Source organism: Bradysia coprophila, unplaced genomic scaffold, assembly GCF_014529535.1.
Source record: "Bradysia coprophila strain Holo2 unplaced genomic scaffold, BU_Bcop_v1 contig_138, whole genome shotgun sequence".
NCBI lineage: Eukaryota > Metazoa > Arthropoda > Insecta > Diptera > Sciaridae > Bradysia > Bradysia coprophila.
Window position 1 is genome coordinate 6,823,368 of NW_023503409.1, and position 17,690 is coordinate 6,841,057.

Sequence of the window (17,690 nt, forward strand, 5' to 3'; positions counted from 1 at the left end):
CGCGTTGAATGAAATCGAGTAGTCAATGCTTAGTATATACGCTTCAACAATACGTTGAGTATAATTGTGTGACTCTATAGCCGAATGGCTATAGTCGCTGCTTTGTGCTCAAAAACCTTTTGGTGTCGGGGGTTCGATTTCTGGTCAATGCAAGATTTTTATTTATAAAAATTTAGCCTTCGTTGAAGGTAATAGGTTCTTTAGCGTGCGAAAAAAACGTTGATATCGCACTGCGTGCGAAAAAAAAGTTGATAACGCACTGCGTGCGAAAAAAAGTTCATATTGCGCTGTGTCCGGGAATACAGTGAAATAAATACCTTCAAAACGACATTAAATGGATGCATGGAAAGGTGATGATTATGGACCGGAATTGCGAAAAAAGTATATTTTGGTGCAGTAGTTTGACTAATTCTTAGAAAATTCAACAAGCAAATTTTCATAAACTGTACAACGTATGCGTGGTCGTTATTGCGGTCCTAAATTTTTCAAAAAAGATTCCGGTAAAAACTTATCATCAAAAATAATCCATGCCCCTTAAGCTAATCTTATATAGGACTGGTATCGCTTCAAGTTTTTCGTAGCTCTTTCGAATTGACTTCGTCACACTAGAGCTACGCAGATGTTTTTGTATTTGTAATTTTGAAACTGAAATAAATGAAATGAAAGGTCTATCTGTTTTGTAATGCCAACAACTAATAAATAGAGAGTTTGCGCAAATGACTCATAACTTTAAGTCAACTTATCCGTATTTATAAGTAAGTCAGTCATAAGTTACAACTCAGGTGAAAGTTATAAGTAGTTATACGTCATTTGCGCAAACTCTCTAATGAACCGAAAAACTTTGAGCTTCGGCCGTAGCTGAGTTACACCCGTTAAACCTTTGCTATTTCCACTGATTTAAAATATAATGCGAGCGACTGATTGATTTCGGTTACTTTCCACCAAGTTAAAATACTAATTATAACATTAGATGACCAAAAACTCTCAATATCATTTCCTTTAGATTACGCATACGCAGGTCGGCAGGTCGAATACATAAAAATAACAACTGATCTTAGTAGACTTCTACAGTTATACTATCTTAGTAATAAAGATATTATTTAGCGAGTCGGTCGTTATATCATTTCCACTCCAATAATATCTACATGTGAAATTCATTCTCACTGCACCGTTTTTAAAATGCCAATGGTCTATTAATTGTTGGCTCCATCTATTACGAAATCGTCAATGTTCAAACTGTATAACATGAAAATGTTCAGAACTAATATGTCAGTGCGTATGAATCAAAAATGGCGAATTTCGGATAGTTCGATGCATATAGTTCGCGAAATTTTTAAGCGTTTTCATACTAAAACCCATCGGTTAATCAAAATCTTACTGATTGAATACACAATAAAATGAATACTGTCGTCGAGACGGATGTTAATGATATCTTTAAGGTACGCATTTCGGTTGTATCCGTTTATCGGACGTATATTGTTTGGTCCGATTGTGCATTCAGTTGTAGTGTATTTTATTTGGCGTTCAACTGAAAAGGCAACAAACATGGCCGAAGTTACTATTTATTTTTGTTGTTTTTCTTTTCGTTTTCCCTGCAATTTGTCCACTCGGAAATGTTGATTTGGTCTCACTGATTTTGGTGATCGCGTCATTCCAATTTTGTCAATGGATTTTATTGCGTGTAACATCAAAATGCAGGGAGTAACTGACGGACTCTGTTCGTTGTGCTGAATGAGCTGTCTCCTGAAAGTGCAAAATTATCGAAATTGATAGAATAAACAAACCAGTGTAGTGACCGACCAAGTATCGCATCGAATTATTGTCTACACATAAATATAAACAAACTCGATGTGATCAGATGTTCGATGTGAAAAGATCGATAAAAATGATTCACAGCCAAATTACACAATCAGGAATCACTCACATCAGTTGCCGCAAATGAATCGCGAATATTTTCATGCGAAAACTTTGGTTCAGTTTGGAAAATGCACATTGAATGCGAAAATGACTGTCAATTACATTTTCACGTCCGACAAATCAATATTAAACATTCGCATTTTACTTGAATATTCGGTTGAATGTGACGGTGCGAACGAAATTGCTTGATGTTACCATATATCCGTGCATAATCGATTAGAATTCGTACCAATTAATTGATTGGCGTCAAAACATTAAATCGATGTTTCAGTCGGTGTGACAGAAGTCAGATAATTAAAAACAACCAAACAACGAAGTTCCTTTAAGCTTAGGTTGTACTAAACAAACCGGTGACGCTACTATTTTTAACATTTATTCAAACAGTACTATCACAATTCAGTGCGAGATACTATATTGAAGTGTTGTCTTTCCAATCGATACCATATCGACGCGTTTCGATACTGTCTCACGTTTTTCCGCACTGATTTCAGCGAGACTACACGCGAACACATTTTTAAGTGAATCGTTCTGAAGTCATTCCATTCAAAGTTTAAGTGTATTTAAGTGATAAAGGTAGAAATAGATAAATTGCTTTCAATATTAGCGACTATGTGAGACTGTGTCGTGACGACACGTGATAAAACTCTGTCTTCGTTTGAAATTTGTGTATACAAAGGTTCCGAAATGTTGCCCGCATGACTAATTAAACGATAAATGTCATCTTAACATGTCTTCATTTTGCCGGTTTTTTTATCAAGAAATCCCAGCACTGCTCCTGGCATGAACACTGAATTGACAAATGTCAAATTTGGACGCTTTAGTGACTTATGTCTTAACTCATACAACTAATACAAGACATCTATCTGTACAAAAGAGCCTACTTCAGCCTCCGAATATTTTCTATGTTCATTCTAGAAGCAGTGCTGTGCTTTAATCCAACAAAGCCACGGCGTAAAATTTATCATTTTGTTGTCTAAAATCCTTGAACGATAGTCAATGCACACCGTCAAACATGATCACTTAACGCTCCGTAACAGTTGAATGTTTTATCTAATTTCCAGGAAGAAATCGTCAGCGTGAAAACCATAGACCATTGTCAAAGCACAGACATTTTGCAAAGGATATGGGCCAAAGCTCTAAATCATGTCTACAAAAAGGATACCGCCTCATTTGAAACAGTAGCACAATTTGTCTTGCAGCACACTGAGTCAATGTTGTTTGGGGTGTGTATTCACTTTCCCAGATCGTGCGAAACGATCTCCTCAATGATTTTTGCTTTTCTAGTTCAACTGGAACTCAGTGCCCCATCACGATGTACAGCAAATTGAAGAACACATAACCCAATGGCTACCGTCATTAACGAGCCCGATATTACGTGATAAGTGCCAACATATATTAGATCATATCCATTCACCTCACAGCCATCCAATATTAAATAAATTGAAACGAGAGAACATAACGAAGGACTGGTTACACGATGGTACGTTGTTATTGAGTGATGTGACTTTGGACTGTAATTCAAATCGAATTTCTATTTCAATTCCTTAGCCATTCAATATTTAATGATGGAGACCGGTAGCACAATCGTTCAAAGGCTAAAAGTTTACTCAAGTTTCCCGGACTATGCAATGATTATCCAGTACGCAAAGAATTGTTGGGGCATAATTAGTAGTTTAAGTTTAGATCATCCGTTGTCGAAAGCAATATCAGTTGATGAATTTTACTCCATATTGGCATATCATTTGACATCGATGTACACCACCGGTGATTTGAATTATATTTTTCAAGTGGTGAGTGCACAGCAAAATTCTTATATCGACATCTGCTGAACACCGTCAATCCGAAGTTCATGTTTCATTAACGGAATGCTTCGATTCATTTCAGATTATCGATATGGAGATAACCGAAACGCTCAAATTAATAGAAAAATTTCCGGTAATATGCGGTGAAATGGAAGGAAACGGCGAAATTGTCATCGATTTGCTGTACAAATATCACTTCAACGAATTTCTACGATCAACGGATAACAATACGTCCGTTGATGAACATCTAATGATTTTAACGAACAGCTACTGTCAACGATACAAACACAAGTCGCCAAATGAATTTGGCAATTTAATATTGGATATTGCGTCGACGGGACTCAATTGCCCCACCAAAAAACTGTTCATCGTTCTGCATGTAATACACAATGAATGCACCGACAGTCATTTAAATTTCAAATTGAGACTGGCTTATTTGGGTCTAACCCACGATTTCAATCAGCTTGAACTGAAAAAAGCTGACATCGATTGTGATATGTACGACATAATGGCAGCTGAAGCTGAGCTGTCCGAATTTTTTGTGTTCTTGGGCGATGTTTTGATTAAATTCCCGGAAATACACCGCGAATGCTTCTTAACGGCATTTACCCTGAATCCCAGTCAGCAATTGTACCAAAAACTTAAAGACATTGCCAGCAGTCAAGGAATCGACTCGTCCAGTGATGTACCGAAAGGGTCCATTCCAGCAATCACAAACACTGGCTACCTAGTCACTCACAACTACAATCCGTTCGAATCGCCCAATTTTATCATGGACACCAATGAAATTGACATTGACGTGCGTGAAGACTTGTCCCGAGCAATTACGCATCCACGGCTTAAGTTCATTTCCTGGGGAATGCCGTACGATGAATTTTGCGACCTTTGCGAAAAGCTGATGGCTGGACAAAAGGAGGAATTTACGAAGAATGTTGTAGCGTTGGCTAATGAAAGCTTGGAGTACGTTGATATCGACTTTACGAGATTCAAAGACTTGCCGGAGAGGGAAGTGGACGATGGCATCGAAAAGGGCTATCACATGTTTTTGGATGATGAAGATTCATCCGAAGAGGATGACGACAAAACAATGACGTCACCAGAAGCGGCCGAACTGATTAAAGAAGACGAAATTAGGTTGAAAAAGAAGAAAACAGTTTTGAAGAGGAAGAGCACAATTTGCAAAAAACTCATGGAGAACGGTGTGCCGATGAAAAAGATCCTAATGAAAGCTCCACCCCGAAAGATTCCTCGTCCACCGCAATGTAATCGAATCGATTGGAAACATATCGAGGAATTGAAAGAGTATTTCAAAGAGCACAGCCAGCTAATCAAAGCAACACAGATGTTCAATGACGCACAAACACTCATCGACAAATTAACCGAAATGTCGGCCAACAAGGAACCACAACTTCCAGAACAAAGCAGCACAAATGCAGCCATGGGCGCCATGAGTGGTGATGTAAATTTAAACATTATTCCAATAGATCCGAACACTGGCGTTGTTCTCAACCATTCATCATCGACTGAACATGAAAATTTTCCTAACACGTCATTGGTGTTGCCAAATGCTATCTCACACATCACAGATACGTCGAATATTGCAGCCGTCAATTTGCCAACACCATCAACATCAATGACGTTACCGAATCCAAACGATCCAGTGGCTGAAATTACCAAACAGATATTACAATTGTTGGATGATGTGGACGCAGAATTGCGACTGCATTACAGGCGACAAAAGAACTACCTAGCAGGTATAAAACGCAAAATGATCAAAACGGGTGGTATTGACAAGACCAATGCTGACAGCAAACCAAATCAAATTAGCGCAACGACCGATGAGAATGCTTCAATGGATGTTCTTCCCGCGTCAAATTCGTCTAATATTCCAATCGAACAAAATGTGAATCCTGTCGATGTGAAAGTTGAAGACATGAGGAGGGAGACCTACGATGTATTTACCTCGAATCAGTTCGAAAGTACGTCATCGATGTCTGCACCATTAATGAACTTTACTCAGTTTACTGATCCATCCTCATACGGACTGGGTCCACCCCAAGGATTCATTGAGGATAACAAAGATTTTGTCAACGCTTTCCTTGAACCCATCCACAATTCCTACACGCCGAGTTCAACAATGTACGACACGACGCCTCAGTCACTTCCAGCACCTGAACAGTCTACGAATCATTACGATGAGATTATAAATATGGTTGCGACTTCATACGTTGATGACGGCGATTCACCAGTTGATAAGCGGAAAGCAACGAAGAAACGGAAAAAGCTAAGCGTACCACAGCAGTGCTCAAATGAGTCACCGATCCAACAAATGTCCATCATGAACAATATCGGCGCATCTGCACCGCTTATTGAAACGTATGGAAACTCTGAACCAAATGGATACGGCCACTACAATGACTCATCAACTACGATCACAGAGCTTGACGTCAGGAAAGATGAATTAGGAATTGGCATTTTTTGCGCTCCAAATGTGCCCCAGGTAATGCCCGTTGACGGTGTAACAACTGAAATTAAAATAAAAAAGCCACGCAAGCCGCGAGGACCCAATAAACGTAAAAAGGTGAAGCCTGACTCCGACCAGTCGATTGCAGAGGGTCCCGACGGAATCAAAATCATTCAGGGACAGCTAGGTGAAAGTGGTCAAAACGCTCAGTTAGCGACTGAAGTATTGGAACCGAAAAAAGTCAAGCCTCCAAGAGCTCCCAGACCGAGAGTTCCCAAACACACGCTCCCAGATGGTTCTACTGACAGTTCTCATTTTACTCCGAACTGTAAATTATCCGATTTGCCCGATGATGTGCTGAGTGATAAAGGCAAGTCGTATATGGACTCAATAGAACGGGCGATACAAAAAGTGATGGCTGGCGTTGAATACGATATTCAGCCGCCGAAAATTATCAATTCCGATGAGATGACCATGATGGAAATTGACGGTGTGTTGGAGAACATTCTGAATATGAACAACGGAATAAACAACGGAGTTTCGGTCAATCGAGACGATTGCAAGGTTTGTTCTATTGAATTTGGTGCTTGACCTGACGCATCAAAATAAATTTCGTTTTTTTTTGCAGGCAACAGTCCCAAATCATAGTAGAAACAATTCGACCATAGAGCAGGACTACACGGAAAACTTTGACTTGGACTTGACGAACGACAACTTGTACCAGGATGGAAATGAGCCTGTCGAATCGTCAGTGAGTATCTGTTGCATTTATACAACTGAAATGCTATGTTAACACAATTCTCCAGGCGAAATAAGCAAAAAACAAACAAACAGACAGAGGAATGCATTCATATCATCAATGTTGTCCTTGCTTCATTCACATTTCTATCTCACGCTTTTCATCCTTAACATTTGGATTCCCCGAATCCAGTCTCATCTAATCTGTCATCTAATTAATTGCGCGGCAATCATGTGTCTGGGTGAATTTCATTCCGATTTCTGCGCTTCATCATTTTTTTCCGTTTTTCACGCAGGATTGCTCGAACAATATTAAATGTGACATTGTTGACACACGATTTAATTTCGAACGACCGCATTCCGTCCACATGCTTTGAACATGCTGCGCTAAGACTGGCCTCTGGGGTGAGATTTCAAACAAATTTGTATTTTATGACCTACACACATTTCGTCTTTCAACCTTAAGCACACCCGACAATAATCACCATTCCGATTTCGATATACTTTAAAACTCCCATTTGTGTATCTGTGTCATAGTTTCATCGTTCGGGGTGTAACAACATCATGAAACGGGATTCCGAATTCCGATCCAAATTTTTCGCATTGGATGTGTTGATAGTGTTTGTCTAGTGTCTGTCAGTTCCGCTTCATAATCAACCGATCTAGAATCAAGCACTAAAACAGAATTTTTTGAAGACTCTCTTTCTGTATATAGTGATGGGACCGCAGTGGCATTACATCACCAACATTAAAGACGTTAGAAATTTCGATTAACTGCGACGAACCAACCCTGTGTTCTAGTGCCTGATAATAGTGCGTTGGTAGAATTGTTTAGCTTAGCGTTGTCGGACGGTGTTATACCGACAGATTCACTGATCTAACTTTCTTTTTCCGAACCTTTGCAGCAACCCCCGGTAGAAGAAGACAAAAACAAAGTGACAATCCTGTCGGAACTTCTTGCTGACGAGCCTCAGTACTTCTCTGCCGATCCATCAATGGGAGGCGATAATTGCGATTCATCGAATTTGATGAACACATCGACGGACACAAGTGGAAACTATTCAACCGAATTTAATGGATTTGCCGAACTGATCTTACCGCCATCGATTAAAGCCGAATGTCAGCCTGAATGTGCGTTTACACCTTCCGAAAACTGTACCTCATACACCGACATCAGTTACAATACCAAACCGAGTTCGACACTGGGCACGGAAATGAATGAAGCTTTCGTTAAACACGATACCGAAATCGAAGTCAATGACGTTTTCGTTAAACCGAAGACAGAAATCGACAGGTCCAATGGCCAGTCTACTTCGAATCAATTTGTAAAGTCCACCGTAGAACGTCTTCCACAACACTTTCCAAATGCCGAACCGCAGAAAGTGGACCTGAATATCAGGCCCGATTATACAAACTTTGCTCAGGAGCCAGTTGGATTCCAACAACAGTCTGACTACCAAACATGCAATATTATGGAGAATGTCAGCAGCCACCCAGCAATACCAACGAACTCGCCAATTATTTCTCCACCTCCAGTACAGAAAGTAAATGGTACCACAGCATCAACCAAATCGGACAGATTAACTTCTTCACTTCGTTTAATTCGTAAGCCAAATTTCCGTCAATCTATGTCTTCGACGACTGCGATAAAGACGAGGAAATTGTCGATTCGTTTGGATCGGAGCGTTGTCGATGACTTCCTAGCAACGCAGAGAAAGAATGCAGTGCGATTACTCCAACCGATAGTTGTGCTTAGGCGGCTGGAAGACGAAGACGGCGAAAGTACTGTGAAGCGATCAAAGACCAGCCGAATGGGAAAAAGGAAGCAAAATCGTGCAATATGGGATGGTGAAACGGTTAAAGATAAAAAGACTTTTAAACGACGACGAGATGATATGGACGACGCGGAAGGCAGCAGTGGCTTTACGGGTGGAAGTGGCGGTAGTTGTTATTCGTCTGATAGTCAAAGTGGATCGTCAGGAACTAGAGACTCAGTAGATTCACCGCCGCCGAAGTCAACCAATGGTGCGAGCGATTCTATCGAACACTGCAAAGAGGTCTCCTGTAAGCATAACACCTTGTTTCTATTTAGTTCGTTCGTGCCAGGTCGTTTGCGAATTCAGAAATTAATCTTTCTTTCAGGTTCAGTGAAAATGGTGGCGTCAGACTCTTGGAACAATTTACTGGCTAAACATGAAATTAATTTCTCGACACCATGTTCGGGCAAGGTAAATAACCAGAAGATTGACAATTTTTCTAGCAAGGACGTTAACCTCTCTTCAATCATTCAAAGTCCATCAAATTGTAATTTACTGAATTCTGTGTGTGGTAACGCGAATAAGTTAAGTTATTTTAAGCCAATTCAAACCTCTGCTAAATTTGCAACACTCGACACAGTATTGACTCATTTCCTGACTTTGAACAAACTTACCAGTATCTTAAAACCTCACAAAACAACCGCATCCAAACTACCGTCCGATTATTTGCCGAATTTATTTAAATCGGTTCCCGGTGTCGAAACGTTTGAACATTTTCTTGCGCCAGCTCATCATCGATATCAGACGGTAGAAATTGTGCAGTTAGCGAAACAATTGCTGCCTGCCACGGGTGACTGCACCGAAAGAGATAATCAGCGCAACACGAACGTTTTGTCCGCCGAATCAACATCGAAAATTATTCCGTCAATTGAAACAAACATCGATTTTCGTGAGGCCGATAGCGCCACATCAACTCCTTCTGTATCCAGAGAGACAACACCAACAACGAAACCAAATAACACAATGACACCAATCCAACAGCAAGTTGTTACGCCGACAACTATTACCCCGCACATACAAAAAATCGGTCAGCCAACCACTTACAGTACGGTATCGTTTGGCCAGCGTGCGTTAGACGGTACAAGTGTTCCAACAAGTCGGAATAACTCTGTGGCAGTGGTTTTTGTTAAAAATTCCGATGAACAAGATAAATCCACAAATTCAACCGGAAGTGATAAACGGTCCGAATTGACGGTCATTAAGAACCATGACGAACAGCAGCAGCAAAAGGTTGTTCAGTTGAGTGCGCAATCGTCACAGAATCAACAAAATTCACCACAACTCGCCAAGATTCTTAATAAACCCGTCAGTCAACCATCATCACAGCCCCATCTGCTCCAGATTTTAAATGCACCGCCGTCTCGAAATTTGAACAACAATTTGTTTACTGCCACTGCTACAAACGGCAACATCGTATCAGGTGGCAACAGCGGAAACATCATGACTTTCTCTAGCAATAATGGCGGTTCGGCTACGTTGCCCAATAATCTGTACATTTGCAAGACCGACGGCAAAACGATTCAACTGACACCGTTGACTAACAATCGTCTGATGACTACGACAATGTCGAATGTGAAAACGGCTCTGAATGGATTCTATATCAACAACAACTTAAAGAAGACTGTGAATCAGGTTGCAGACGAGATAAAAATTGCGTCGACAACAGCGTCCTCAATGGAAACACTTGTGCCATTGAAAGCATCGAAGAACGCTCAAGCAACTATGATGAAGTCACAAATAAATACTCGCTCTGTGTACGAGGAAAACTACGCAAAATTTATTCAAACAGCATCACAGAAATCGTCGAACGATATTGTGGTAAAGACGTCCATCGGGCACGAAAACAATCAAACATCCGTTACAACAGCGACTGTACAATCGAACGCACTGCCCAAATTCAATCATGTCTTTGGAAGAGCTGTTTTGTCATCCGAAACGATAGCAACAACGCAAACGAAAGCGACAACAAGCACAATTACTCTGACTGTTTCTGATGACGATAATGTGTCTGCGTCTCATGATGCTGCAACGCAGACAAGTGCTAGCATTAATAAAGGAAAACATCAGAAGAAATTCCAGCACACTTTCGTCAAGGAATCAAAGCCGATTAGTGACAGTTCGTTCGGCAACGAGAAGCTAAAACCACAAGTATCTGCGAATCAGGTGATTTATTCTCGTCAAATGCCAGTGCTGACCGCGACACAACAGTTCAGTCAGTCGACTATTGTGCAAGGAATTAACCGAATGATTCAGTCAAATAGTGGAACAAGTAATACGAGCACATCAGCAAATAAAGGCGACATTAAAATAATTCATCAGCCGATGACCTCATTAGCGGCCGGGATGAGAATATCCATGCCGATTGTAAGCTCATCGATGCAGCAAATACAAACCAAACTAATTCGTCCCGTAATTCAGTTGCCCCAGACTATATTGCGGAGCACAGGGCCAGGTGAACATCGCCAACAATTTCTCATCACAACTCCCAGCGACCCTACTTCGAACGTTCGGTATGAAAATTTGATCGTAACTGCAACTGCATCGCCAGCTCAATCTACACAATCATCGTCTAATCGAAATGTTGACACATCAACTTTGGAGCAACTGCGAGAATTCGATATGGTTTTGGAGCAAGTGAAAGAACGTAGCACTACAACTCTTATAGCAACGCCCAGCTCGTCCACAAATATTGCTGTGAATACACAAACGGTCAATCAGTTAATTACCGCGAGTAATAATCACATCATCCAGACAGGTACGCCTGATATTATTTGCACAACATCCAGTGGTCAATCAGTCATACAAAAGCTAAATCTAGCATATGTTCAACAACATAGTCTGCACAATACTCCGTTGGTTGTGGTGACGAATTACTGCCAGCCACCAAATAGCTCAGCGTCAAATCCATCACTAAAGAGCAGTATTGTGTCCTCATCAATCACAACACTAACATCACCGAAATGTAACAATGCAGTCGCACAGATAGCAGCGACTCAATCCACACTGAAGCTAACTCCAAAAATTTCGACTAAATCAATAGCCGACAGAACGGTTGGAGTTACTTCAATGCTCCCAAAATACACTTCGACGATCACCGCAGTCACTAACAGCATTTCATCGACAACTCCCATTACCACAACAAATGTTGTAAACAACAACAACGCATCGATTTCAATATCATCATCGACTCCAGCTAAACCACCACCGAAACTTCAAGAAGATGAACAGACAGTGCAACGTATTTACAATATTCTTGCTGAATATGCAGAGCAATTGCGAAACTCGCCAGATCTAAACAATAAGCCAGCTCCACGGAGACGATGTAACATTCCGTCAAATACGTCCACAACAGCTTCATCGTCGAATGCATCGACTACTTCGAACGCATCGAACAGTTCTAAGAAACGAAAGTCATCACAATCGTCATCCAGCAAACGCTCCACCCACGACAACGAACTAGACCGAACGTTAGAAAGTGAAGATAGTTCTGGAGTATCGTTGCATGACCAAAACAATTCCGACGATGCTTCACAACATTCTTTGTCGAATGCCATTGAAAAATCGCCACCCGTCTTGATAACATCTGTTCCGAATAGTTGCATCGGACTTTCATCTGGTGTGTTAACACCAATTGCAGCACGCTCAACAACAGTTTCGCGACAGTTAATTTTCGCTGACTCTGTGATGACTTTGGGCTCGTCAGTAGCAACATCCGCTTCAACATCGACTGTTAGTCATTCGCGACAAGTTGTAGTCGCTGATTCATCGAGCGGAATGTCTGCAAAAGTTGGCAACGAAACTGTTTTAATGCCTCGAAATTATATGCTGCCAATGAGTGTCATTAAAAGTGGAGGTCAGCAGTATGCCATAGTTGCTTCGTCAGCTCAAGCATCAAAGTTATTGGAGAGTGGTCAGATAAAGCAAGTTGGCAATGAGTTATGGCACCAACAAACACAACAACAACGAACTAATCAGCAAGGTGCCATTGTGTTGCAGGGATTTTTGAATAAAAATGTCGTTCGTGCGAGTTCTATTCAAACAGAAACGACTGTGAAACAACCGTTGAAAGTTCACAAACCAAATCCTTCACAAACATTTTCCAACATTGAAGTTAGCGGCAGCACTTTGTGTCGACCACAGGGTAACAGCGGTGCGTTTATATTGCAAACCATACCAACAACCATGATTTCGTCACCGCAATCAACGCTTCTAACGAATCTTGTGGCATCCGATACTCATTCACAAAATGTATCAGCTTTCGCTCGAGTGCCACAACAACCGAAGCCGGCCCGACCTATTGAAGCGTTAGTAGAAGAACAATCGCATCAATCCTCTCGAGGAATCATAATTATAGAGAATATGAAAGAAGAAACGACGGCCACCTCCACAGTCGTTACGAAAAAACGAAAATTTCCAGACAACGATGTTGAAGCACCTTCGTCAATGACATCAAGTGAACTCAAATGGTCACCTGATCAGTATTTAGATCAATCGCAGGTCCAGTCAGTTTACTTGGTTGATTCTACGGACCCGAAAGTCTCAACACAAAATATCTCCGTAAATACAACGAAAAATGCAATCACTACCAACGTTTCCATAGATGCACCGAAGGTAACCACTTTACTAACACCGACTACTTCCTGTTCGGATGAAAATTTGCGCTTCCTCATAAGTAATCCATATCAAGGTTGTCCGAAAACGAAAAACGATCAACGCAACAAGCATTTGAGGAACAACTTCGTTTTGAACACGAATGGTTCATCGAGCAGCAACCGGATATTGTTGCAGCAACTGTGCCATGAACGCAAACAAGCTGCTATTGAACGAGAACTGCGTTTGCAAAAATCGTTGTCAGAGGAATGTGAAGATCTGGGAGTTGGGGAACCGAGCACAAGCGATTTATTTCCGGAAGCGGATCTACTCTTTGATACAGGTTCGCCAGCTTTCGATCAGGACACTAACACTCCGAATGACACTACCAAACAGCGAGTGTTTTTCCAAACGTTACAAATTAATCGGTCGAATGACGGTGACGACAGTAAGTCGGACGATAGCGAGAAACATCACAAATTGAATAAAGTTGTTTTTGAGAACAGTTCAAAGAGAACGTCGACGCCAATCTTCTTACGCAGCAAAGATGATACGATGATGAGCAGTGACTTTGGAATAAGTTCACCGTATGCGCAAGAGAACAGTAGCTCCAGTGGTGGTGGTGGTGGTGGTGGTGTTGGTGGTGGGACAAATGATAGGAATTATCTAGAACCGATTGAAATTAAGAAAGAGGAAACTGACAATGAGGACAACGTTAACGATGACTTGGATGATTTCAATTCAGATTTGACCGGTGACTTCGATAAATTGAAAAATTCAATGGACTGGGAAGGTGGTCCGAAGAAAACCTACTCAAAGTCATCAATTCGTGTCGTCAAACGATCACAGGAATCCGTGTTGCCATCTACAATGAAAATCGGTTCCACCGAAACTCAACCGACTCTTATTTCAATATCATCTCCCATACCGCCGCTGCATCAACGCAGAATCACCCAATACCATAATAAAAAGAAGAATCCATTGAATCAACGCTTGGATGCCATCAAATCACCGAAAAATGATGTCATAATCATCCAACGGAAAAGAAACCTTTCGCTGGACAATGATGGCGCATTGAATAACGTGGAGAGGGCGACACATTCTACCGCAATGCCATACATTCACAACCATAGCATTGGTTCGAATTCGGGCAGCTCTTCTTCTGCATTCAAATTCATCAGTACTGTTGACACTCCATCCGGACCATCTTCCAGCCTGCCAAAAATTATCAATCATCACATGCGTCGAAGTAACAACCAATTGGTGTTCGATGAAGGGATCACGATCAATGGGTCGAAGGCGAGTAAGCAAATGAAGAAAAGGTAACTTGGGAATGACATTGAACATCGGCTAATAATTGTGGGAAACGGGTAGTGTGTGGAGGATACTTCCATAAATTTTGTTTTTGGCGAGTATCAGTTGAGTTTTAAGATACTGGGGATAGTGTCGGTCATAAGAATGCATAGGAAACGAAAGTATTTTTGGAAGAATAAAAAGGATAACGGCCAATTGTATGGGGGGGATCTGTAGTTGTGATTCTATTTTCGTTTTTGCCCAGTGATGATTTGACGGACCGTTAACCTTTCTATTCTTCTGGCAAATTATATTTATTTGAGATTTTTATTTTTTATTTCGTTAGGACGAAGGCACGTATTTTAATTAGATCGTCAAAATGTGATGGCGCGTTGAAGAAAGAATGATCTTCAATTGAAATGCAAAAAGTTGTATTGATTTTTTTAACTCCAAAAATTTTTATTTTATAATTATGGAAAATGTAAACATTATCAAAGCTAAATTGAAGCTTTCATTGAAATGATGATGAAGAAGAAGAAAAATTTAAATATCAAAAAAAAGAGAAAACTTTAAGAAGCTAAAAAATGAACACAGAAATTATAATTAAAACGTAGAACAAAAAACCTAACAATTTTTAGTGTGTCATTCGAAATGTGATGGAAATGTTCCAATAGGAATTGACCATCCAACCATCCCACATACAATTGCATTTTGTGACTCTAAACACTATATTAATTAGACAGAAGAAAACAATGGAAATGAATGCAACAATGTTGAAATGTTAATGTCTATTGTAAATAGGATTTTGCCGAAACGAAAAATGTAAAATTATTTAAAAAAATAAATAAAAAAAAATAAAAAAAAATATGTTGAAGCCACAAATGAATCACTTCATTTTCACACATACCTTGGAACAAATGCTCTGCCAACGATTCCTTCAACGAAAAATCAGAACCTATTTTCAGGACTTTTTTTTTTTTTGAAAAATTATGAAAATTCCAGACCTCCCACTTCTCCTTATTTTCCTTATTCTCCTTATTTTTGATGAACCCTCCTTAATCCTCCTTATTTTTAGTAAATTCTCCTATTTTCCTCCTTTTTCGACAAAAAAGCGAATGAACATAGGAAAATTACCTCATTATCGACATGAACTTATGTACATTTATTGGCTGGAACTAGTACGTTAGTGAATACAACCGTTTTAAATGAAAATTTTTCGCTCGCTTCGCTCACATATTATTTTATATCCACTCACTTGTACCAAACAGGTACCAATTATTGATTAAGAACAGTAGAACACTTTCAATGTCGTTGTATGAGCTAGACCTAGAGAGAATCATTGTGATATGAATAGTTCTATCAAGGCGAAAGAAGTATTAAATGCAAAGAGTTCAACCGCTGGACTTCAAATTGTAACTCTATGATTCAAATATTTGATCTTGTATCTAAAAAAACATTTAGCATGGAACCCCATACAACAGTGTTCTAGTTATACAGAGTAGCATGATTGATTCTTCTAATTAGATTTGACACTTTATGTAAGAGTGTATTACCCGAGAGAATCGCATATCAATCTCATATTTTACAAAGATTCGCAGATTAAATCAGATTCTGTTTTTTTTCACGTTTCGATTTGGAAACGGGCTATGGATACATACATGAAGCTCGGACGAAGACAACTACGAATAAAGTGAACACAAGTCATTCGATTTTTTCACAATTGAGAGCCTTAAATATTTTGTGCATTTTTTTTAGCATAAGTAGCTGTTTAGTATTTCTGAACCTACTTTTTCACGACAATCAAAACCTTCTTAATTCACATCCTTCTTTTTCAAAAATTCCTCATTACTCCTTACATTCCTACATAAACTTTAAGAAAACTATTGTCAAAACCACTCTAATGATGGTTTTGGAAACGGGTATAAAATTTTACGACTCAAGTTGAATATGAGTAAACTTTCTAAAAATGTCGTCTAATGAAACAGATTATAAGTCGCTTGTCGCCAAGCTAGAATGTTTGACAAACGAATTAGATTGTTGTTTTAGTCCTTCTTCTTTACGACTCCACAAAAAATTTTTCATACCTAGGACCCGAAAAGTCCGACTTCGTCGCACTTTTTCTCCGTCCAATATTCGTACCACGGACTAAAAGTCTTTTTTATCGTATTTGATTATAGACCTCGCCTTCGGCTCTGTCTGGAAACTTCTCACACGCTAAAAAAAAGACTTTTAGTCCTAGGTACGAAAGGTACTATACCTTTAGCATATTAATGCATAACTGTATCGTTTGTCATTCGAAAAGTCTTTATTTGTAAAAGTTTTGTTTCATAAATAATCAAGTAATGTGGTTGGCCATTCAGTTGAAAGTCAATTTAACGTCAATTTTAAATAATTTTAACGTTCATTTCTTTGATAACAGTCACGAATCTCCTTATTTTATTACTATGAAAACCTCCTGAATCCTCCTGATTTCTTCTTTATTAAGGAGCTCATTTTTGGCGTGTGAGGTCTGAATTTCGAATAAGTTCGAAAAAGGTCCTACAAATTCCTTTTCAAATTCGAAATTTTTTCAGAAATTTTAAAGTAAGCCCTGCGCTGGAAGCAAATAATGCAAGAGATACAGAACATTAAAGGACTCAGATCATTTTTTTTAAATAAATCATTTATTTATCATTCCATTATTTCTGCGTGGAACACAATGTATAAATTCTGTTCTTCTTTCGACCAGTTTTGAACTCTTCGTAACTGATTAAATCAACCTGTGAATCCTGTGTTTACTGGTCCAACCAATGGTTTTATTTTCGTTTGATCTTTCCGATTTGCAGTTATTCCACCTTACTATAGGTTTCTTCCAAGGCCGTTCAAAATGTCAATCGTCATCCACAGTGACGCCAACACAACCTCACTTTGAAGTTTTAACGAACAAATTTGTTTAAGTTGTGGTTATGTTTGCTCCTGTGGATGACGGTCGGTTGTTTTCGGCTTGTCAAAATTCGTTACCGTACGATGGAAGAAACCTATGGAACGCATTTATTACCACACACTACCACACATTGCCGTCCGTCCCTG

The 17,690-nt window shown here is 39.7% G+C and overlaps 1 protein-coding gene across 1 annotated transcript; it reads left to right on the top strand.

Annotated features, from left to right (window-relative positions):
- The first annotated feature begins 1,273 nt into the window (after nucleotides 1-1,273).
- On the top strand, nucleotides 1,274-15,503 carry LOC119073795. Its single transcript, XM_037179531.1, has 9 exons — nucleotides 1,274-1,439; nucleotides 2,979-3,140; nucleotides 3,202-3,397; nucleotides 3,466-3,707; nucleotides 3,802-6,747; nucleotides 6,812-6,934; nucleotides 7,827-8,985; nucleotides 9,064-9,149; nucleotides 14,968-15,503. The coding sequence occupies exons 1-9, from the start codon at nucleotides 1,398-1,400 to the stop codon at nucleotides 14,989-14,991; spliced, it is 4,980 nt and encodes a 1,659-aa protein (XP_037035426.1). The 5' UTR covers nucleotides 1,274-1,397; the 3' UTR covers nucleotides 14,992-15,503.
- The last annotated feature ends 2,187 nt before the right edge of the window (nucleotides 15,504-17,690 follow it).